Raw genomic sequence first — 23,856 nt, 5'->3', positions numbered from 1 at the left:
ACATGATGTGCTGGGAGAAAGACATGTAAAATGGCAAACACAGATGAAAAGATCACTGTGTTCACAGATCAGAATTATTTATACTGTCACAGTCCCTTCTGCAAGAAGTGATCCAGAAGTGCCTCTCAAACACTGGTTTTAAATTTGAAACAAATCTAAGTCTGGAGCCTGATATATAGTCAGAGGATATGCAAATAGGGCCCTCCCTGTGCTGATTAAACCAGTCCAGCTCCAACCCTGCAGCTGGGAGAGGAGCCCCAGCCCCGGGAGTCCCAGGTGTTCCCATTCTGTGATCAGCACAGAACACACACACCTCACCATGGAGTTTGTGCTGGGCTGGGTTTTCCTGGTTGCTCTTTTAAAAGGTAATTCACGGTGAATGGGAGACACTGAGTATGTGAGTGGACATGACTGAGAAAGAGTGGATGTGTGACAGTTTCCTGACCAAGATGTCTTGTGTCTACAGGTGTCCAGTGTGACGTGCAGCTGGTGGAGTCTGGGGGAGACCTGGTGAAGCCTGGCGGGTCCCTGAGACTCACCTGTGTGGCCTCTGGATTCACCTTCAGTAACTATGGAATGAGCTGGGTCCGCCAGGCTCCAGGGAAGGGGCTGCAGTGGGTCGCATATATTACATATGATGGAAGTAGCACAAGCTACACAGACTCCGTGAAGGGCCGATTCACCATCTCCAGAGACAACGCCAAGAACACGCTGTATCTGCAGATGAACAGCCTGAAGACCGAGGACACGGCCACATATTACTGTGCAAGTGACACGGTGAGGGGACCTCACTGGGAGCCCAGACACAAACCTCCCTGCAGGGGGGATCAGCACCACCAGGGGGCGCACACTATGCACAATTCTGCTTTGTGATGACAGGAGCAGGTGAAGATGGAGGTTACAGGAAGCTTTCCTGTCAGGGTCTGGGGCTTCCTCTCCACACAGCAGTTTCTCTAGGGAGCCTCTCTGGTCACAGGATTCTGTCTTTATCTATTAACTCTCTCTGAATTAGCAACTGTGTTGTCATAGGAAAACTACCCTAACATGCACAAAGACACAGTTGTTTGCATTGCTTACTCCTGTCTCTCAGTATGAGTGAATTGCAGATTTCCTGACGCACAACAGCTGAACCTTTACAGGAGTCCCAGATGCACTCACTGTGCAGCCAGGACTACAGGATCCCCCAGACCCCATTATCTTCACCCAGCACTTGTCCCAACAATGTGACACACTTCCCTCCTGGCACTTGCTACTCAGGACTTTAAATGAGCTACAGCTTTATTCAATTCCTCTAAAGAAGAGATAATTCATCTCCATGTATTAGTCAGGATTCTCCCCAGGAACAGAAACCAAAGAACCTTGGTTTCCATGACTAAGTACATTGATAAGCCCCACATTCCACTCTCACATGCTGGAGACCCAGGAAAACCAGTGGTGTAATTCTCATCTAATTCTGAACTAGTTTCTAGTCTCAGAACGTGAAGAGCTGATGAAGTAACTCTCAGAACAAGGCCCAGAGGAGACCAATGTTCCAATTCAAACATGCACATGGCAAGTAAAACTGAGGGAATTCCTCCTCCCTCTGCATCAGTTTCTATTCTTAACCTTAATGGAATGGGTGATGCCCAGGCAGACAGAAACCATGGATACAAATGCCAGTCTCTTCTGGAACACATCACAGACATCCACAGAAACAGTGGGGAGTCTGGGCACCCATGATGCAGTCAAGATGACACATAAAGGTAATCATGACAAGTCAACCTCCTGTAAATGTGCAGGTCAAAGACTGAAGATTTAGAAGTCCATGCCATGACTGGCATGGAGCCTGGTGGGCATAGCTGTGCTTCTATGGAGAAGGAAGGCAGAGTCGCATAGGGGGCATTGTGGTCTGAAATCCCCTGGGGGACTTGGGGAGAGACAGTTCCCTTCTCAGGGTGCATTTCGTAAAAGGTGTATTGCCTCTCGTGGGGCAGGAGAGCTGACAGGCACCATTGCACTGCCCTGGTCATTAGCATAGGAGCCTCTGTTGAGAGCAGCTAACTGAATGCTGCCTCCTTGTTCTTCCTCACCATGAACTCCAAGCCCCTAGTGTTCATGCAGCTGCCCTCCTGGGATAAACAGCTCCAGCCACAGCACAGCGAGACCCTCTCACAGAGGATCACTGGGGTCCCAGTCATATTGAGTTCATATAATTTGGAGTTTTCAAACCCAGCTAGAGCTCCTGAGATAAAACATAAGAGCCCTGGGCCACCAGGTGGGCCAATGGTTTGGACACAGACAGGGTGAAGGCAGGGTTCTGATGGAAGCCTGGGACCCACAGGTACAGATTGTTCTCTTTGTGGGAGGGCTTCCTGAACAGGGGAAGCTGGGAACTCCAACTCAAGGGACTAGACAGGGAGCTGATGCCAATATTTCCTCCCACCAATCAGCATGGACAGAATTCAGTGAGCAGCACAGAACCTCCCAGTAGAAGCTAAGCCACTGACACCAAGCTACACCCCCCCCTTGCCTTCCTCAGGTGCTTCCTTACTAGAGAAAGAGGGCCTGGAAACCAGATCAGCACCGCGCCCCTCCCTCAAAAGACGACATATACCCCCAAAGGCACCAAGTCTACTGACCATATAGTGAGGCATAGCTTCACCTCTAGGGGAAATAGGAATTAGCCTCTTTTAACAGGCAGAACAAACTCACCTGGTTAAAACTCACAACATTGTAGACAATGTCTAAACACTCATCGATGGAGAAAAGGAGAAACTCTGCAGAGGACCTAGCTGAGGGACAGAGCAGCCAATACACAACACCACAGTGCACACAGAATATGCAACAAATGCTTCCTAAAGAGTCAAGCCCTCAACAGCAATTGAACACTTTTCAATAAAGACACTACTCTAGAAGCAGAAAACAAAACAGGATTTTCTAAAACACTTAAGAAAGCAGAGACATAGACATACACCATGATGGAGGAATTCATCCCAAAAGAAAAAACGATAAAAGGTCATTGCCAGGGATATTATTAAAGCACATATAACTAATATGCCTCAAACAGAATTTCTAAAAACTCTCACAAGGAAATAGAATTTTTAACAACTATCATACGGATACTTGCTGTGCTTGAGGAAAGCATAGGAGACATGAAGGAAACCCTTACTGCAGATAGAAATGACCTAAAACCTAGCATGCTGAAATTTTAAATGCTGTAACCAAGATGTGAAACTGATGGTATATAATGACCTCAAGGCGTAAAGCAGATGAATGAGCAAGTGACATAGAAGATAACATTGTGGGGGAAATAAAGCAGAAAGGAAGAGGAAAATTAAAGTATTGCCTCACAAACATATACTTAGGGATCTCAGCAACTCCATAATGTGTAATAAAATTCTTTTCAAAGGAGTCCCAGAAGAAGGAGAGGGAGAAAACAAGGGAAGAAGAGTTATCTGAGTGAATTACCATGGGAAATTCCCCAAAATGGGGAAGGAAACAGACATACACATCTAGGAGGCACAGAGAATGCCATTATTTTAAAAAAGCAGGCCAACACTGAGACATATCAGAGAGAAATTGGTAAAATACACAGAAGAAGGAAAACGCTATAAGCACCAAGACAAAAGAGGTCACTAAATAAACAGGGAAGACAAAAGAAAAGATTATGGCAGATGTATCCACAGAAACCTTCAGGCAAGAAGGGAGTAACATGATATCCACAACATGCACAGTTGAAAATTATGCAGCAAGAATACTTTGTCCAGAAAGGGTCATTCGGATACAAGAAGAGATAGAATTTCCCAGAAAAGCAAAAACCAAAGGAGTTCACGGCCTCTAAACAAGCGCCCTTCAAGAATTATCAAAGGGGACTCTTTGAGTGGAAAAGGAAGACTAAAAGAAACAAAGACTAGAAATAAGCAGAGAAAATCTCCAGAAACAGGGACTTTAGAGATAACACAATGGCAAAAGTTTATATCTATCAATAATCACTGTGAATGTAAAAGGGAAAAATGGTCCAATCAAAAGACAAAGGATATCAGAATGGATTAAAAAAATGCAAGACCTTCTGTACACTACCTACGATAGACTCATTTTCAACCTAAAGCAACTGTAGATGGAAAGTGAGGGGAGGGAGAACAATTTATCAGGCTAATGGACATCAAAAGAAAGGTGTAGTACCATACTCATATCACACTAACTAGATTTTAAACCAAAGTCTGTTACAAGAGATGAGGAAGTCAGTACATCATCATGAAGGGGTCTATCCAACAAGAAGATATAAAGCTTTAAATATTTATACACCAAAAGGGTAAGCACTGATATATACATAAATCAATTAATAAGAAACATCAAAAAACTTATTGATAATAATAAAAGAATAATAATAGAGAACTTCAACACTCCACTTACAGCAATGGACACATCACCTAAGCCAAAATTAATAAGGAAACAATGGCTTAGAAAGGCACACTGGACCAAATGGACTTAACAGATATATTCAGAACATTCCACCGTATAGCAACAGAATACTCATTCTTTTTGACTGCACATGCAACATTCTCCACAACAGATCACATACTATGTCATAAATCAGCTCACTACAAGTTCAAAAAGACTGAGATCATACATGCACATTTTCATACCAAACACTATGAAACGTGAAGTCAACCACAAGAACTTTGGCAACACCACTAATACCTAAGGTTAAAGAACATTGTGGTAAAGAATGAATGAGGTTTTCAGGAAATTAGAGAAGCAATAAAAAATACATAGATGCAAATTAAAATGAAAACATGCCAGTGCCCCATCTGGATGCAGCAAAAGTGGTTGGAAGAGGGAAATATATAGCAATACAGGCCAAACTCAAGAAAGAAGAAAAATCTCAAACACACAACCACTTCACAACTAAAGAAGCTAGAAAATGAACAGCAAATGAACCCTAAAGCCAGCAGAAGGTAAATAAAAAACATTAGAGCACACAAATGATAAAGAAACAAACAAAACATTAGACAGATCAATGAAAATATAAGTTGGTTTTTGGAATCATAAATAAAAATGATAAACCCAAGGCCAGGTTTGCCAAAAACAAAAGAGAAAGGACTAAGTAAATATAACCACAAATTTAAGACGAGAGATCACAACTAATAGCACAGAAATACAATTAGAAGAAAATATTTTGGAAATTTATATGCCAACAAACTGGTCAATCTGGAAGAACTGGATAAATTCCTACAGTAATGTAAACTACAGTAACTGAAATAGGAAGAAACAGAAAACCTGAACTGACTGATAATGAACAAAGCAATTGATCCGTAATCAAAACTCTACTGAAACACAAAAGACCAGGGCCTGATGGCTTCACAGGTGAATTCTACCTGATATTTAAAGAAGAGTGTAAATAATCTATTTAAGTAGCATAGAATATTCTAGTCTTCTCAAACTGTTCCAAATAATAGAAATGGAAAGAAAACTTCCAAACTCATTCTATAAGAACAGTATGACCATGGTTCCAAATCAAATAAAACCCAACTAAAAAGGAGACTTAAAAGCCACTAGCCCTAATGAGCATGGATGCAACAATTATCAAGAAAATAATTGCAGCTTGAATCCAAAAATACGTTAAAATTATCATTTACCACGATCAGGTGGGATTCATTCCTTGGTTGTAAGGGTGGTTCAATATTCACAAATGACTCAATGTCATACAACACATCGATAAGATAAAGGATAAAAACTATATGATCCTCACAATAGATGTGAAAAAGAGCATTTGACAAAGTACAGCAACCTTTCTTAATAAAAACCCTCAACAAGGCATAGAGGAAACACATCTTAACATCATAAAGACCATATATGAAAACCCCACAGGTACTATCCACAGTAGGGAAAAAACCTTTTCCTCTACTGTCAGGAACACAAGAGGGATGCCCACTCCCATCATTCTACTTAACATAGCTGGAAGTCTTATCCTCACAAACAGACAACAAAAAGAAATAAAGGCATTCAAATTGGCAAGAAAGAAGTCAAACGTTCACTCTTCACAATGACATGACACTCTATATAGAAAACCCAAGAATCCACCAAAATATTGCAAGCACTGATACACAAATTCAGCAAAGTAACAAGATACAAAATCAACATGCAAAAATCTATTGCATTTGTATATAGTAATAATGTAGAAACAGAAAGACAAATCCAAAAAAATTCCATCCCCTTTACAATTGCACCAAAAATAATAGGATAACTAAAGGGTTAAAAGATCTATACTCTGAAAAATACAAACACGATGAAAGAACTGAGGATGACACAAAGAAATGGAAACACAGTCAATGTTCAGGATTGAAGGAGCAAGTATTGTTGACATGTCTATTCTACACAAAGAAACAGGAGACTTTATGATTGCAGACTTCATGGTATATTACAAAGCAGTAGTCATCAAGACAGTATGCTACAAGCACAAAAGAGACACACAGATCAATAGAACAGACTAGTAAGCCCAGATATGGACTCACACATGTATGGTCACCTCATCTTGAATGAAGTAGGAAAGACTATGTAATGGGAAAAAAAAAAAAAGACAGTCTTCTCAATGAAGGGTGTTGGGAAAACTGGACCAGAACATGCAGAAGAATGAAACTGAGCCACTTTCTTACACCATACACAAAAATAAATTCAAAATGGGTGAAAGACCTAAATGTGAGACAGGAGACCATCAAAATCCTAGAGGAGAACTCAGGCAGCAACTTCTTTGACATTGGACATCGCAACTTCTTACTAGACGTGTCTCAGAAGGCAAAGGAAACAATAGCAAACATTAACAGCCAGGGCCTCATCAAAATGAAAAGCTTCTGCACAACTAAAGAAACAATCAACTACTCTAAAAGGAAACCTACAGAATTGAAAAATGTATTTGCAAATGATATATCTCATAAAGCCTTTCTATCCAAAATCTATAGAGAACATATCAAACTCAGCATCCAAAATACAAACAATCCAGTGAAGAAATGGGCAGAAGACATGACTAGACACTTTTCCAAACAAAGCATCCAGATGGCTAATGAAAAATACTCATCATCACTCAACAACAGGGAAACACAAATCAAAACTTAATGAGATAGGACCTCACAACTCTCAGAATGGCTAAAATTAACAACTCAGGAAACAACAGATATTGATGAGGATGAGGAGAAAATGGAACCCTTTTATACTCTTGGTGGGAATGCAAAGGGGAGTGGCCATTCCAGAAAACACTTTAAATACTTAAAACTGAAACTACCTTGTACTCCAGTAATGCTCTACTAGGTATTCACCCAAAGGATACAAAAATTCTGATTTGAGGAGGCACATGCACCCCAATGTTTATAGCAGCATTAACAATGAGAGCCAAAGTGAGGAGAGAGACCAGAAGTCCACCGAGTGATGAATATGCATGTATATGTATAGACTAGAATATTATTCGGTCATAAAAAAGAATGAAATCTTGCCATTTGCAAAGATGTTGATGCAGTTAGAGGATATCATGCTAAGTGACATAAGGCAGTCCAAGAAAGACAAGCATGATATTATTTCCTTAAATGGGGAATTTAAGAAACACAGCAGATGAACATAGGGGAAGGGAAAAAAAGAGCAAGAAAAAATATAAAAGACTCCAAGGATAGAGAACGAATTGAGGGTTGCTGGAGGACAGGGGTGTAGGGGATGCGTTAATGGATGATGGGGATTAAGTAGGCCAAGTGTTCTGATGCGTACTGGATATGAATGTGGGTGATGAATCAGTGAATTCTACTACTGAAATTAATATCACACAGTATGTAATCTAATAAAAATTTAAACACAAACTTAAAAAGTTAGAAAAGTGGAAAAAAAGGAAGGGAGAAACATTGTCACAAATTGTCGTGAACATGGAATCTAAGGTAGTGAGTCTAACTTCTTGCATTTACTCATTTTATCCCTAACTGCTAGTGGACATTAATTAACATACTCATGACTTTTACAGTGGTTCCAGGTGGGCTGGAATTCAAACCACAGCTGCCCTTCCCAACTCCACTGTGCCGACACCCCATGGGCAACTTGTCCAGACACCTGCACAAGAACCCAGGTTGGACCACAGCAGGGACCCTCATCTGCAGGACTGAAAAGTGTGGAGAGATGACCATTCCTGCCAGGCTCTGGGTTTCCTCCCACGACCTTGCTGGCTCCACTCCCTTTTATTCCTTTCCCTTCTCTTTGAAAAGAAGCATGTCCCCTGTTTCTGGTGCATGAAAGTGAGGGGCTATGTGTTCTATAAATGTTCAATATGACCGATCACTTACATGGGGACAAATAAAAACCCATATGGTGCAGCCTGTCTCATGGGCTCCTATCACCCAAAGTGGCAGAGTACAAATAAACCTAAATATGCACTTAGTGAAACACTGTACAGCACGTTGCAAAAGCATTAGGACATGAGAAGCCTGGAATAATTCCACAAATGCTGTATGAGCTCCCCTTGGAAGGAAGAAGAAATCTTATACTCCCAAACATGCAAAACAAAAAATAAATGCAGGAAATGATAAAACAGTTTCATGTGTTCTATTCATGAAGTGTCTGACAGTGACAATGCACAGAATGAATTGTCAGCGTTTCGCATAGAATTGTGAAGGAAACATCTTGAGTCATGAACTTGGTTGTGGGCACAGAGCTCAATGGCTCCTGACACATATAGAAACCCCAAAACTTGGAAAGGTTAACGTGTTTTTTGGCCCCGGAGCACATCTATCAAATCTGATAAACAATCTGTCCAAAAAGACACACACAGCATATCTTGTGAAACTTGAGTTCAATTTCAGCATGAGAACAGAATTTCCATATATTATGAAAAAACCATGCCATGAAAATGAGTTACTACACACTATAAACTGAAAAACAAACAACAGAGACCAGAGACCAGTTAGCGAACAAGTCAGCATTGAGAGACACCAGAAAAAAAAAAAAAGATTTTAGTTATATTGTAAATCAAGAAATTACTGGGGTGCCTGCGTGGCTCAGTCAGTTAAGCATCTGACTTCAGCTCAGTTCACGATCTCACGGTTCATGGGTTTGAGCCCCGTGTCAGTTTCTATGCTTACAGCTTGGAGCCTAGAGCCTGCTTCTGATTGTGTCTCCCTCTCTCTGCCTCTCGCCCACTTGCACTCTCTCTCTGTCTCAAGAATAAAAATTAAAAAAAAAAATTATCAGTCACAAGCAATCAATCATTATGAAAACCAAAATTATACCTAAGAACCAAAGGCCCATAAAAAGAAATAGTATAAATGGGCTTTGTGAAAATCAAATAATTTTTTTCTGAACACGTGGCAATCAATAGTAGTAAGACAAGTTACGGAGGAAAAGACAATATTCACAAATTGCATAACCACCAAGGGACTTGCATCCCGAATATGCTAAGAACCCTCAACAGTCAATAGGAAGAAAGGAAACAACACTCTATAAAACAAGCACAGCCTTGCATAGTAAACATCCCATCCTAGAGGTTATAGACACATTAGGTAAGGACAGGAAAAGACTCTTCACACCATCGACTGTCAAGGAAATTCAAATCAAGAATGCAATAGATGCCCTATGCACTCATCCTGAGGGCTCAGGTATGAAGGGAACACTGGCAACACCATCCAGGTGAGCATCCAGCACACGTGGGGCCTCAAACACTGCAGGTAGGAATGAAACACGAACACCAGCTCTGGAAAACTGTAGGCTGTTGCTTATGAAATTATACATGGATGACTTAACATGTAACCTGGAAATACCACTCCCGAGTGTCTGCTCCAGAGTGAAATCCCATGCTCACAAAATAAATGGTGTGTAAATATTTATAGCATCTTAGTGTTAGAAGCTAGGAATAAGAAAAAGTCTTTCTAAATAAAAAGGAATAAACCAAGTATGAAACTTCCATCAATGGGATGCTTTGCCACAGAAATGTGAGGCTATTGATGCAGAATTGAAACTAGGAGAACCTCAAAGACATGATATGAGGGAAGGGAAGTCGTCTCAAAGACTACAGAGGTGGTGTGGCCTGGGACATTCACACAGCCAGCCCAGATGACAGTGTTTGGCTGGGTTTCTTTATCTCTTTCTGCCCAACATTCACATGATAAGTTCCTCTGCCTCATGTTGAATGCTGTCCTGCGCTCAACAATGCTCTCATGTTTCAACTCTCCACAGACTAAACCCTACAACCTCGGACTCCTCTGAATGGAGAGTTGTTGAGGCCATAATCTGACATGTGTTCTGACAGGAGCTGTTCCCTCCACTGTCCCTGGCTCTGGCTCTCTCCTGCAGGTGAGGAGGAGTAGGTTAGGAATACTCCACTGAAACCATCTGTCTCCTGCACCTGACTCTCCCACAACATGAGGCCCAGACCTTCCTCACCCTCATCTGTAAATGAAGTCAGTTATACTGAAACAGATTTGCACCTTGGTTTAGTGGATTGCTCCAGCTCCCCCCTGCCCTGGGCAAAACTCTGCAGCTGCAGGTGGGGACAAAATGAGGGATCAGTTTAGGGGTGAGTGGCAGCTGCACTTCTTTGAGGCTTGCTTGTCCTAGTGGCATGAGACCCCTGCTGTACAAGTCAGGTCTGGGGCGACCAGGCTCCCAGCATCCCGAGTGGACTGTGCCCAGGGCAGAGTTTCCATCCTGGGAGTGGGGCTGCAAACAATGAGTGAGTCCCACATCTCAGTGGCACCTGCTGGGGCTTGGCCTCAACAGCAAACAGCTTAGGGCCACTGACATCCTGTCCCTCTGGGAAAGAGTCCTCTGAACAGGAGCTGGTCACCAGGAACCCTGGTATTGGTTGCAACAGTCTGGAGGGGAGGTTGCAGCCAGGCTCAGTGGCACATGCCTATAGTCCCAGCTCCTTGCACTGGAGTTTCCATTTGCTGAGCTGGGGTGGGGAAGGAAAGGCACATACCTTAGCTCAAAATTCTAGCTTTGCCGTCTGTCAGTATTTTCTGGAATAAATGTTTCTTCATGGGCTGAATGCCAACAAGGCCATTTGCAGACACTGTAAATACATCATTTGAGATTTTATTCATATTCCACATAGTAAACATTCAATGTAGTATTACTTTCAGGTGTAAAATATAGCGATTCAACATTTCCATACAACACCCAGTGCTCATTATGAGTGCGGCCCTGCAACCCCATCACCTACTTCCCCAAACCTCCTCCCACGTTCCCTCTGGTAACCATAAGTTTGTTTTGTATAGGTAAGAATCTGTTTTGTTGGGTTTATATGTTCCATGGCTTAAGCCTAAGACTCTTGATTTGGGTTCATGTCTTGATATCATGGATTCTGAGATCAAGCCCCATTTTGGTTTCTGCACTGACAGCAAAGAGACTGCTTGGGATTCTCCTTCCCACTTCCTCTGCTCCTCGCCCCATTCTATCTCAACATAAATTTAAAAACATTGAAAAAAGTTTATTTCTTGGTGTAGCTCTTCTCTCTTCTTTGTCCCATTTCCCATTTGAAGTTTCTTAAATTCTACATATGAATGAAAGCATATATTTGTCTTTCTCTCACTTGTTTCAGTTAGCATAATACTCTCTAACTCCATTCATATCATTACAAATAGCAAATGTCGTTCCTTTCAGGGCTGAGAAACATTCCAGTGTATGAGTATGAGTGTGTGTGTGTGTGTGTGTGTGTGTGTGTGTGTGTGTGTAGATATACCACATATACTTTATCCATTTATGAGTCAATGCTTACTTGGGCTGTTTCCATAGCTGGGCTGTTTTTGATAGGGCTGCTACAAACATAGAGTTGCAATCCCCTTTAAATTAGTACTTTTGTATCCTTTGGGTAAATACCTAGTAGTTCAATTGATCAATCATAAGGTAGTTATATTTTTAGCATTTTGAGGAATGCCCATGCTGTTTTCCAGACAAGCTGCACCAGTTTCCATTCCCACAAGCAGTGCAAAAGTGTTCCTCTTTCTCTGTATCCTCACAAACACCTGATGTTCCTTATGTAGTTGAGTTTAGTCATTCTGACAGGAGTGAGATGATATTTCGTTGTAGTTTTGATTTATATTTCCCTGATGATGAGTGATGTTGAGCATCATTTCATGTGTTTATTGGCCATCTGTATGTTGCATTTTGGAAAGTCTATTCATGCCTTCTGCTCATTTTTTAATAGGATTATTCAGTTTTGGAGCTGAATTTTATACTACATACAGAAAACCTAAAAAACTCCACCAAAAAAACCCCACTAGAACTGATACAATAAACCAGTAAAGCTGCAGCATACGAAATCAACATACAGAAATTTGTGCATTTCGATACAACAATAATGAAGAAGGAGAAAGAGAAATCAAGGAATTTATCCCATTTACAATTACACAAAAAAAAATAAGATACCTAGAAATAACCCTCACTAAAGAGTTACAAGAGCTTTACTCTGAAAAACCTGGGACATTTATGGTACAAATTGAAGAAGACACAAAGAAATGGAAAACTATTCCATGCACATGGATTAAAACAAAAAACATTGTTAAAATGTTGATACTACCCAAAGCAATCTAGACATTCAATGCAAATAATTCAATGCAAATATCCCTGTCAAATAATACAAGCATTCCTCACAGAGCTAAAACAAATATTTCTAAAATTATCATGGAACCACAAAAGACCTTGAACACCCAAAGCGATCCTAAAAAAGAAAAAAATGGAGGCATCACAATTCTGGGTTTCAAGCTATATTACAATGCTGTAGTCATCAAGACAGTACGGTCCTGGCACAAAAAGAGACACATAGATTAATGGAACAGAGTAGAAAACCCATAAATGGACACATAACAATATGGTCAACTAATCTTCGTCAAAACAGGAAACAGTATCAAATGGAAAAATGACAGTCCCTTCAACAAAGGGTGTTGGGAAAACTGGACAGCAACAGGAAACTCTAATGGAACCGGACCACTTTCTTACAATATACACAAAAACAAATTCAAAATGGATGAAAGACCTAAATGTGAGACAGGAAACCATCAAAATCCTAGAGGAAAACACAGGCACCAAACTCTTTGACCACGGTCAGAACAACTTCTTACTGGACATGTCCCAGATGCAAGGGAAACAAAAGCAAAAATGAACTATTGGGACCTCAAGATAAACAGCTTCTGTACAGCAAAGACACAATCAACAAAACTAAAAGGCAACTGACAAAATAGGAGAAGATATTTGCAAATGGCATTATCAGATAAAGGCTTAGTATCCAAAATCTATAAAGAACTTCTCAAACTCGACACTGAAAAAAAAACAAATAATCTGGTGAAGAAATGGTCAGAAGACATGAATAGACATTTTTCAAAGAAGACTTCCAGATGGCGAAAAGACACGTGTAATGAGGCTCATTGTCACTCCTCGTCAGGGAACATAAATCAAAACCACAATGAGATAACACCTCACACCTGTCAGGATGGCTAAAATTAACATGGTGGGAATGAAAGCTGGTGCAGCCATTCTGGAAAATAGTGTGGAGATTCCTGAAAAAAATTAAAAATAGAACTATCCTGTGATCGAGCAATTGTTTTACTAGGTATTTATCCAAAGGATACCAAAATGCTGATTCGAAGGGGCACATGGACCCCAATGTTTATAGCAGCCCTATCAACAACAAGCAAATTGTGGGAGAGCCCAAATATCCATCAGGAGATGAACACATAAAGAAGAGGTGGTAAATATATACAATGGAATATTACTCAGCCATCAAAAAGAATGAAAATGTGTGTGGAACAACAACGTATTAACCTAAGTGAAATAAGTCAGTAAGAAAAAGTCAAATATCATATGATTTCATTCATATGTGGGATATAAGAAACACAACATAGGGGAAGGAAAAATAAAATAAGAGAAAAACAGAGAGGGAAGAAACAGGAAGAGACTTAAATACAGAGAACAAACTGAGGGGAAGTGGGGAAGTTGGGCTAAAAGGGAGATAGGCATTAAGGAGGGCACTTGTTGAAATGAGAACTGGGTGTTATATGTACGTGATGAATCACTAAATTCTACACCTGAAATCAATACTACACTGTAGGTTAACACACTTAAATTTAAATTAAAAATATTACAAGAAAATTAAATACATACATATATGAACTCTTGGGAGTACCTCAAAATAGCAAATTCTGCACAGTGAAGGAAACAATAAACAAAACTAAAAGACAACCTATGGAATGGAAGAAGATACTTGTAAATGGCATATCCCCAGGGTTAGGATCCAAAGTATGTACATTTTTTTAAATTATTTTCACTTGTCAGTAAAGAGTGTGTGTCCATGCATACTTTGTGTGAGAAGCAAAACTCGTGTATTGTGGTAAGATCTCACTGAAACTGAGATCCACCCTCTTCACTAAATTTTAACCGTACAGTACAATATTGTTAAGTACACATGTAATGTTGTGGAGAAGACCTCTAGAACTTAGTCATCTTGCATAACAGAATATCACACACCTTGATATCTAACCCTCATTGCGCCTCTCTGCCAGCGCCTGGCAACTGCCACTCCACTCTGTTTTATTGTTATCAAATCCCGAATTCAGCTACCTGTTGCTGGAAAGGTCAACATTCAAAGTTTGAGTTTTGGTAGGAAAGGAATTTGAGCTTTATGCACAAAGCCAGCCACTGGTAAGAATGCAGACTCCTGTCCAAAAGCCAACTCTGAGGTTTCTCCCTGACGCAGGGGGTTTTAAAGGAGGAGAGCATATTTAATCAAACAAGGGAGTTCCATGGTTGATAACGTCTTTTGATCATGTGCAGACTCCACGGTGCAAGCTGCCAAAGTTATCTCCACTCCCTGGCATCTCCAGCTGAGGAGGGAACCACACATGCATGGGAGGAGACTGCCAGAGGCCAGGAAAGAACCCCAATAAGGGATTAGAGCGGAAAACCCCTGGGGCTCACACATGGTCAGCAGTACTTTCTGTTCTCCCCAGCTGCCATAAAAAAAATACTAAAATACAACCTTGTACTTCACCAATCATGACAGAATACTGGGAAATGTTTCCTCAGTAAACTCAGAGGAAGCTTCAAACCAAAAACCAAAGGATCAAATGGCTTGAAAACTAATGTCTAACCAGAATGAGACATGAAAAACGACAAAGCTATTTTTTTAGTCACCTATAAAGGTAAAATTGACAATGTCCACCTCCACATCCCAAGGAAGTAGGAAGCATTGGTCTCCATAATGAGGAAAAGCAGTCGTCCATAGAAAGTGACCCAGCAGTACCACAGGACATGGAATTGGTAGAGAAGTTCAGGGTGTTAAATTTTCATATCCCATATTCACTAGCTGGAGGAAAGATGGAATGTGCTGAATAGAGCCATGTCTCTGGGTCCAAGTCCTTAATATGTCCATGTGAGCACGGCTTGAACTGGCTCACCTGCTTCTCCCACATCCACCCCAGCTGAACTGTTGTGCAGGGTCACACAATGCCACACCCTGGGACTGTTACCTAAACCCACAAGTGGATCCCAGGTGCAGGGGACTGGCCACCTGGTACAGCCCTCTGTTCTGTCAGATGGCCTAGACCTCACTTTGCTGAGGATCCTCCACTTATACACTCTCACTGGCAGATGTCCCTGAGCAGGGGCATGAGGGTGGCAGAGGGCCAGGTCACCTTGAGGGCATCCCTCTTGCAGTTTGCATTCTGGGCAGTGCTGGCTCCTGTCCAGGGTTCTCAAGGTCGTCCCTCATGGCTCTACATCTCCTTGAGGTGGTAATTACAAAGAAGGAGCTGCACAATGGCAAGGGCATTCAGATGACTGGTTGGCTGTCCTGTAGCCTGTGTTTTGGGACAAGAGACCCGTTATCCACATGTGGCCAACGAAACCATTTAGGTCCAGACATCTGCTGATGATCACTCAGGATGATCAGGGAGACTTGCAGATGGACTACCCCTCCATGCCTCCAGACTGTTGCTACCTTGGCTACCTGGAGGAGATTCCTCTTTCCATGGTCTCCATGGACACGTGCTATCGGGGCCTTGAAGGTATCATGAAGTTGGATGACCTTGCCTATGAAATCAGACACATCAGCGATTCCCAACATTTGAACACATTGTTTCTCAGAGAGTGGCAGACACCAATGCAACGGGACCTACTTATAACCTGGGATATAAGGAGGATAGGGACCCCTGTTCCTCAAGGAAATGCCAGTACAGTCCTCAGGATCTCTAGTAAGTTGTAGTCATCCCATCACGGAATTCTGCTCTCAGTTCCAAAACAATATATAGTGTGTTCAACCACAGGTCAAAAGGTGCCCAATTCCTAATAAGGCTAGTTAGCTTAATTGACTCATTGTTTCATGGGATTCATGTAAGTTACTATATTGGTTTCATGATAATTTATAATGAGAGAGATCCAGCTAACATGGGCAAATATGTGTTGCATCAGAGCCCTTTTTTTTCAATACTATGAGTCCAAGGGTTTTTGAATTCTTAAACCACATTCATCCTTAGTTGTGATTCGAAATGGATCCCATGAAGTTAATTTCAGTCCAGTTGTATGAAGTATATGCCATCCACAAAGCCCCATCGTGATGGGTTATTTAGGCAGACATTATTTACTCATGTCTGTCATAGCAACACATCAGATTGCAAAAAATATTGGTTTGTGGGTTGACACGGATGAATATGCTTGCCAGAAAAGGTCCAACTGCATTAGGACCCAATTCTCTTGTATACCTGAAGCTTTCAGGAAGTGTTCCTTCATTCATATACAGCACAAAATTAGTGGCATATTAGGCAAGTGCCTCTTCAACAACTGAATGGTGCATTGAAATAAAAGCCTGACCCACAATCATTTCGGAAACTACTTAGTTGACCCAGGCAAGCATTGTGACTGCAGCTCCTTAGAGCAGTGCTATAGCAATCTATGCTTTATGAGTGATAGTATTTTAACCTCTGGGGACAAATGTAATACAGGCAGATGCTATACAAACTGCACCGATTTCGATGCTGGGACACTTGGCAGGCCAATCCAAAATATATGTGATCTTCCAGAATCCTGCCGTGGGGTGTCCTTGTCAGGCCCTGATGACTTCCATATGCAAGATGGAACCCCGTGCACTGAAGAGGGCTGCTGCTATCATGGGAACTGCACTCACTGCATTATGCACTGTCAAGAAATCTTTGCAAAAATTCTGGAAAGGTGAAGATGTCTGCTAGACCATAAATCAAAAAAGCAGCCGACATGGACACTGCAGAAGACCCCGGGGAATTCAACACTGAACCCTGTTCCCACACAGACGTGCCTTGTGGAAGGCTGCAGTGTAGGATCGTCACACATCTCCCTCAGCTGCAAGAGCATGTTGGATTCCATCCGTCTGAGATCTCAGGGTTCTGGTGTTTGCGGCTGAATTCACATAGTAGCACAGGAACAACCGAGATTGGTCATGTGAGAACTGGTACCCCCTATGCTTCTGGAAAGCTCTGTCAGGACACCTACTGCACTGGAAGTGTGACTCAGCTGAACTATGACTGTATCCTGGAGAAATGCAGTCACAGAGGGTCGTGCGACACTAACAGGAACTGCCATTGCCACATAAGCCGGGATCCTCCATGGTGCACTGGACGAGGCACTGGTGGGAGCACAGGCAGTGGACCCCTCCAAGAAGAATGCGGCCAGTGAGGCAAAGTGATGAATCCCTGTTATATCTCAGAGCGGTTTTTGGTCCCATTTAAGCCATAATAGCTGCATTCCTTGTGGTGTCGCCACAAATGTCAAATTATCAACCCCAAGAAAGTTAAGGGACTGATTGTTGCTGACGACAATCCATAATTAGCCTCCTGACTGCTGAACAACTATAGACAATCCAACTGGCACATGTGTGAAAATACAGTAATGAGGCTGCAGAGCTGACATCCACGTTTCGGGGGTCTGCAGGAGACACAGGGGTCCACAGGCACATCACGGCTCTGACACACATCTCTCATGGCTCACTGACCAGAACGCTGAAATAAAACTTAAACACTGCATGCTTGTGGCCTCTATGTATATATCTAAGCTTCCAAGAGCCCAAACTGAGCCCGAGATTATGTGCAGAGGACCTGAGTTAGCATCTGGGTCTGGAACTGAGGTATATGCTTCCAGAATTAAGAGACGTTCACACAAGCTCTTTCAGGGACAAACTCATGAGTTGTCTCCAAAACTGTGCGGTTGCACACTGAACATTTTCTCATTCTCCAGGTAATCTGTCTTCCCCCAGTCCCAATGTGGGTTCAGGATAATGGAGGGCTACCACCCACCCACACTGCCCGTTCCAACTGGAGTGTCTGTGGGCTGTGAGGGAAGGGGACTGGCATTAGGTTCCACCTAGCACAAGCTGTGCCTCCCTGAGGACAAAATTTCCAAATGTGGGAGACTGAGACCATGAGACTGAATGGAGCACCCAATGAAATGAAACATAAGGCAGGCACAAGTGCCTATGGATGACTCTGGCATCCAGTTGGAGCCCGATGAATGTGAATCCCTGCTCTCTTTCTCTTGCCTACTTTGCAGTGAGTTTAACCTTAGATAAGGATCTGCCTAGGATTCCCACTTTGGCTTTCTGAGAGCCTTCTTGAATAACCACACAGAGGTGAGCCTGTGAAAAGTTAGGGACTTCAGCCCCATCCATTCTCAAGTAATCAGGTACTTGCTACCCTGTTTTCTATGTCCTGATCACTGGGACTGTGGGAAGGAGGTCTGCCCTTCCCAAGGTCCTTGTGTACCCTTGCTTCTGGGCCCTGTGAGTCATAAATCCTGTGCCTCCATTTCCTTTGTTGGGGGTGCACTGAAACGCCACCTTGAGTCAGAGGGCCCCATGCATCTCAGGTATCCAAAGCCAGAGCTCAGATCCTAGGGAGCCACCTGTCCACCCCCGAGCAATGGCTCTTGCCTAATCCTTCAGCAGGATACAGTCTACATGTTCTTAATTCTGTACAACAGCTGGGGTCCCCAACACATTTGTCCCCAGGGATGGGATTGGGGGCCTAGGTGGTGCCCTCCAACAATGTGTTAGCACTGAGAATGGCTCACTCGTTCCTCACCCCCACATCTCAGCTGCTCTGGGAAAGAACTGGAGCTTGCCGGTGGTCTGTAGCTTTGCTTTGGGCTGATGCCACGTGTTGCCAGAAACCCCCATCCTAAGTTACCAGTGCCATAAAAGGTCAGACTCCCTGCAGAGACCAACAATCAGGCACCATCCTGGGGTTCCAGAGGTGTGTATTTCCTACTCATCTCCAAGTGAAATATTGCTGGACACCGAAGACCATATCCCTAGATTAGTGTCGAAGAAGACGCCAGCTGCTGGGTCCACTGTGTTGCAACCAGTACCCTGGTGTTGTGCTTGCTTAGCCATGCCTAGCTAGTGATAGAGGCAACTCTACCAGGAGCATCATGTCTCCCTGGGCGGAGGACATGACCAAGGCAACCTCCCCCTACTGGCTGCATTCCTCACTGCTGCTGACAATGGCTCCCTACTTAACAGGTGTTGTCGGGGACACCTCAGTGTGGGGGGCCTCAGCACACGTGTCTGGGAAGAGCTAACTTCTATCCCAGGTCCTCCCTGTTAAGACCACTACACCAACATATCCTCGGACCAGTGTGAAAGAGAGAAATGGTGACAGGCACTACACCATCATGAAAATGCAAGGTTTCCTGGAATCATTTGTCGAAAGGGAGGGAGACAAGGATATTGATTGGCTCTAGTGGGTCTTCACAATTGGCTCCAAGCTGTTGCTTTAAGTGCTTGACACACTACAGCTGTCTGGATTGGTCCAAGTGCCCCAGATTCATAAATCACTGAAAAGCTCAAGGTATCAACGGCCTGTTTACTTAGAGACAACCTACGGAGCTTCCAGTCTTTTCATTGTATCAAAAGCTATGGCAATCACCCCAAGGCACATGGCAAGAGACACACACCAAGGAAAAAGGGGAAGGCTCTGAGGAAGAGGCTCCCTAGGGCCCCAGAGTCCACAGAGGTAGGAAGAAAGAAGCTCTGATTCTCCGGACTTGGATTTTTATGGCACGACAGCACAGGCCCACTGGGAGAGGTCAAGCCCAGGTGATGCAATCCAACTCTAAGATAGAATGGGGACAATTCAATGGGTGTGGGTTGTGGGTTTTGTTTTGTTTTGTTTTTGCCTTATGTCATGCGCCCATGAGCCCTTGTCCATTTCCACCTGGAGGAGAGGCACTTGACAACAGAATCTAAGGAGTTCTTCTTGAAGGACCACTCTGATCTTAAGCCTTGTGCCAATACAATTCATGGGAATACCAGCTTTAGTGTAGCAGGCATTAGCATGCATGCCATAGTCAGATGTGAAAAGGAGAATTTTCAAGAAGCCCAAGACTTCTTTGCTGCAAATGGTGATGGGATCACCACCTCCATAGATAGGAGCCCACAGGAGGGTCCCAGCAGTGCCCCATTCAAGGGGTGGAACTTCAACCCAAATCTCTTGCTCTAGAGATGATGCCCACACTTTTCTTTATGCACAGCTCTGAGAAGAGGGGTCCCTAGTGACTTAATCTCAGGACAGCCTGAACACAAGTCAGAAACTTTGATCAGACACTTTGGGATCTTCAAGAGAATGCTGTTCCTACCCTTTGGGTGGGTGCCATCACTTCTCTGGACATGAAAGCCCTGGTAGTGGGGAGCTGGGATCCCAGTGGTTGGGGAGATGCCAAGGCCGCTGCCTAGGGACCCAGAGGTTTGTGGAGTATGTCCTTCCTCCTGGGACAACTGCCTGTATACTTCTGTAATTACCGTGTAGGACACAGACACAGACAACACTTTATTTCTCTCATTGACCCTGAAGCCAAGGTACAGTGCTTCCCAGGAACCCCTCCAAATAAAAGTGTGGTGCCCTTTAGCTTACTAGGTATAAAGGGAGGAATAGTAGAAGGGTCTCAACATCCCTTTGATGTCACTATTGGAAGAATCTTTACTGAATCCCTTTTAGCAATGGTGGCCCCTTTGACCGTGCATTGTCTTGTTAATGATGTGGATGCCCTCACATGCCATCAAGGCCAGTGGGAACAAACCCAGTGCCTGGCTTTCCTGGGGGGAACTACATATCAGGAGTCTGTAGGACTGCAAATTGCACCCCCCTACATCCAATTAAGACAGTATATGCACATCAATATTGTGCGCAATAGAGGACTGAGTAATTGCACCCCATAATTCAAGATTTGCTGAAGGAGGGGGGACATTAAACACACCATTTCTCCTTTCAGTCTGCCCACTTGACGGGCATTAAAGCCCCTCCTAACAGGTGGTGCTTTACAGTTCACTACTGAAATGTAAATTCCCAGCTGTCCATAAGATGGCTCACATTCCCAAGACTGTCTAGGCAGTTGAGGGTATCTCAAGGGCCACAGGGGAGACTCTGTCATGACTGAGCTAGCCAGTATGTCCCATTCAGCATCGATGACCAAGGAGTCCCAGCCACAGTCTGCTCTCAACCTGTACATATCTACCCTGCTGCCTTGGGAATTCCTAACAGTCCAAAGAGTGCCAAGATGTTAGGCTGACCAGCTCATGTAGAGCCTGTCATGAGTTCCCACTGGTCTGGGCAATTGAGGGTCACTGTCACTGGTCAATTATCATGCATTCCTGAAAGTTTGTGAGACATGGGAGGCCTGCAGTCCTTCAGCAGCTATAAGGTGGGTTTTGTCACCTGACTGAGCTACTCCAGATTTTCGGTCTACTCTCATATGACTTGTGCTGTTAGGAAGCCTTATCTGGAAGTGGCTGAGCTATGTCACTTGATGCACAGGTAGTCTGAGTGCCAATGAAACATTTTGGGATCTGAAAAGTGTTTGTGCCATGGGGGTTATGCTGGAGCACCTTGTGACCACCTGGCACCAGATTGCCTTGCTATGTCACCAAGAGAGAGAACCTAGCACCATGACTGTCTTCATACAAAGGGAAGTATTCTCTCCCGATACTTCACCTGAGCAAAGGACCATCCTGAAGCTTCCATCAAAGTTGTGGTCCCAATCAATGCAGTGGAAGGAAAGGCAGAGTGACATTGTCGTTCTGGTTGTGGATACCACACCCTTCCATTTGTCCATCCACATGGTGCATTCACCTGCTTGCATTGGCAGGAAATACCACTACTTTGGGGGCTTACTTGCTATCCTGATGTCAAAACAATTGACAATCAGACTGATTATTTACTGTAGACGGGACTTGGAAAACTGCTGTAAGGGTCTGTGTCTGACCTGCTGAGATAACTACACAGGTGAATGGGGCAGATACAGTCTGAAGACAGACAGTCATAGAGGTTCAGAGGGAGAGCAGGTAATGTAGTCAGTCTTTTAATAGTGGGGGAAAGGGTAGGCTCCATTTTAAAAAGTTTTTTTTTTTTTTCCTGACAGGAAAGAGCCGGAAAATGAAACTAGGTGGAAATGCAGTTTTTTGATCCGTGACCTACTATGTGATGCCATGTGCTTCTGAAGCCTGGGAATTGTCTCTGGGAATCCTTACCAATGGTCATCATGGGGATGGTCATCCACGGTCTTGACAATGGCGATCTGGAACTATTTTGTGTAGCTTGCGTGAATCCAGAAGAATCTTTCCCTTATTCTGATGGCAGTGTAGTCGGTTAGGAGTTCATCATAAGGTCCCTCTCAGCGAGGTGGCACTGGGTGCTCTCTGAAGACCTGATGAGCGTCCCATATTCTGTAGAAAGGGTGGCAAGACTAGTCAGTGGCAGAGGCCATGTTCTTATTGTCTGTGGATGATATGACCCAAGTGCACCTGTTAGTTCTTGGACATGGCTATGCATGGCATCAACTTGGTCATATAAGTTATCATAAAGTTCACTCAATCAGTAGAGAAGGGGTTAAGGATTCCTTTCTAAAATACTTTGCAAAGGGGGTCAGTCACTGCCTGATGTTTGGAGAATTCCCAATCTCATTAAGGGCCAAGGACAATGATTCTGGATGTTCCAGGCCAGTTTCTAGGAGGATTTTTCCTGAAGGAATTTTGTGTCTAGTTTTTCATGTTCCATATCTGTTCCCCTAATCCACATATCCTCATCGTCCTCTTCTGTGATGATTAAGGATGATGTGGGGTATGAAATTCTAATTATCACCCCCAAGTCTTTGTATCACCCCCGAGTTTGTCTATGTGCTGAAGTGAGTTCCTTGGTCTGGCTAAATCCATAATGGAATGGCAAATGCAGGAACTGTTTCAGGCATTCCATTCTTTACCACAGTCGTGGCAATGGCCTGTCCAGTCAGACAGCATCAGTCCATCCACCAAACAAGCAGCCATTTACCAATGAGGAAGCCAATTTGTCAAATCCATCTGGAGAGCCCCAGTGGGCAGGGAGGGGCTACCCGCCCATAGACTTCCTTCTAGCTCTACAAATATTTGCTTGCCCCTTTTCTAGTATGGTGTAGTCCCCCTTGCATGCTTTGTTCTCTGTGACTTTGCTTTTATATCAAATCAATCATTCTCAACTGAATGTCATCATATTCATCTTTCATGTTTTCTTGAAGGCATTTAGGTTCAAGTGTTCTTAATCCTATATCCATTTTGAGATTTTTTTTTTTTGTGTCGACGTATATGTATGAAGCAAGATTATGGCCAAATGTTATTATTTTGCATGTATATATCAATACTATTTTTTAATTTTTACTTTGTTTTTGAGGGAGAGAGACAGATCATGAGTAGGGAGGCACAGAGATAGAGGCAGAAACAGAATCCAGGCCCCGAGCTGTCAGCAGGAGCCTGATGTGAGGCTCGAACCCACAAACCGTGAGATCATGACCTGAGTGGAAGTGGGATGCTTAACTTACGGAGCCACACAGGTGCCCCTAGTCAACACCACGTTTAAGAGACACTATCCT

The 23,856-nt window shown here is 43.2% G+C and overlaps 1 gene segment (V, D, J or C); it reads left to right on the top strand.

Annotated features, from left to right (window-relative positions):
- Positions 1-407: 407 nt before the first annotated feature.
- LOC132675423 (Ig mu chain C region membrane-bound form-like) overlaps positions 408-23,856 on the top strand; it is a 242,761-nt gene continuing 219,312 nt past the window's right edge. The window contains 2 exon segments of the C gene segment in view: positions 408-429; positions 467-769. Coding sequence covers positions 408-429; positions 467-769 — 325 coding nt within the window.

Source organism: Panthera onca, chromosome B3 (assembly GCF_046562875.1).
Source record: "Panthera onca isolate mPanOnc1 chromosome B3, mPanOnc1 haplotype 2, whole genome shotgun sequence".
NCBI classification, from domain to species: Eukaryota; Metazoa; Chordata; class Mammalia; order Carnivora; family Felidae; genus Panthera; species Panthera onca.
This window is presented reverse-complemented; position numbering and strand designations above follow the sequence as displayed.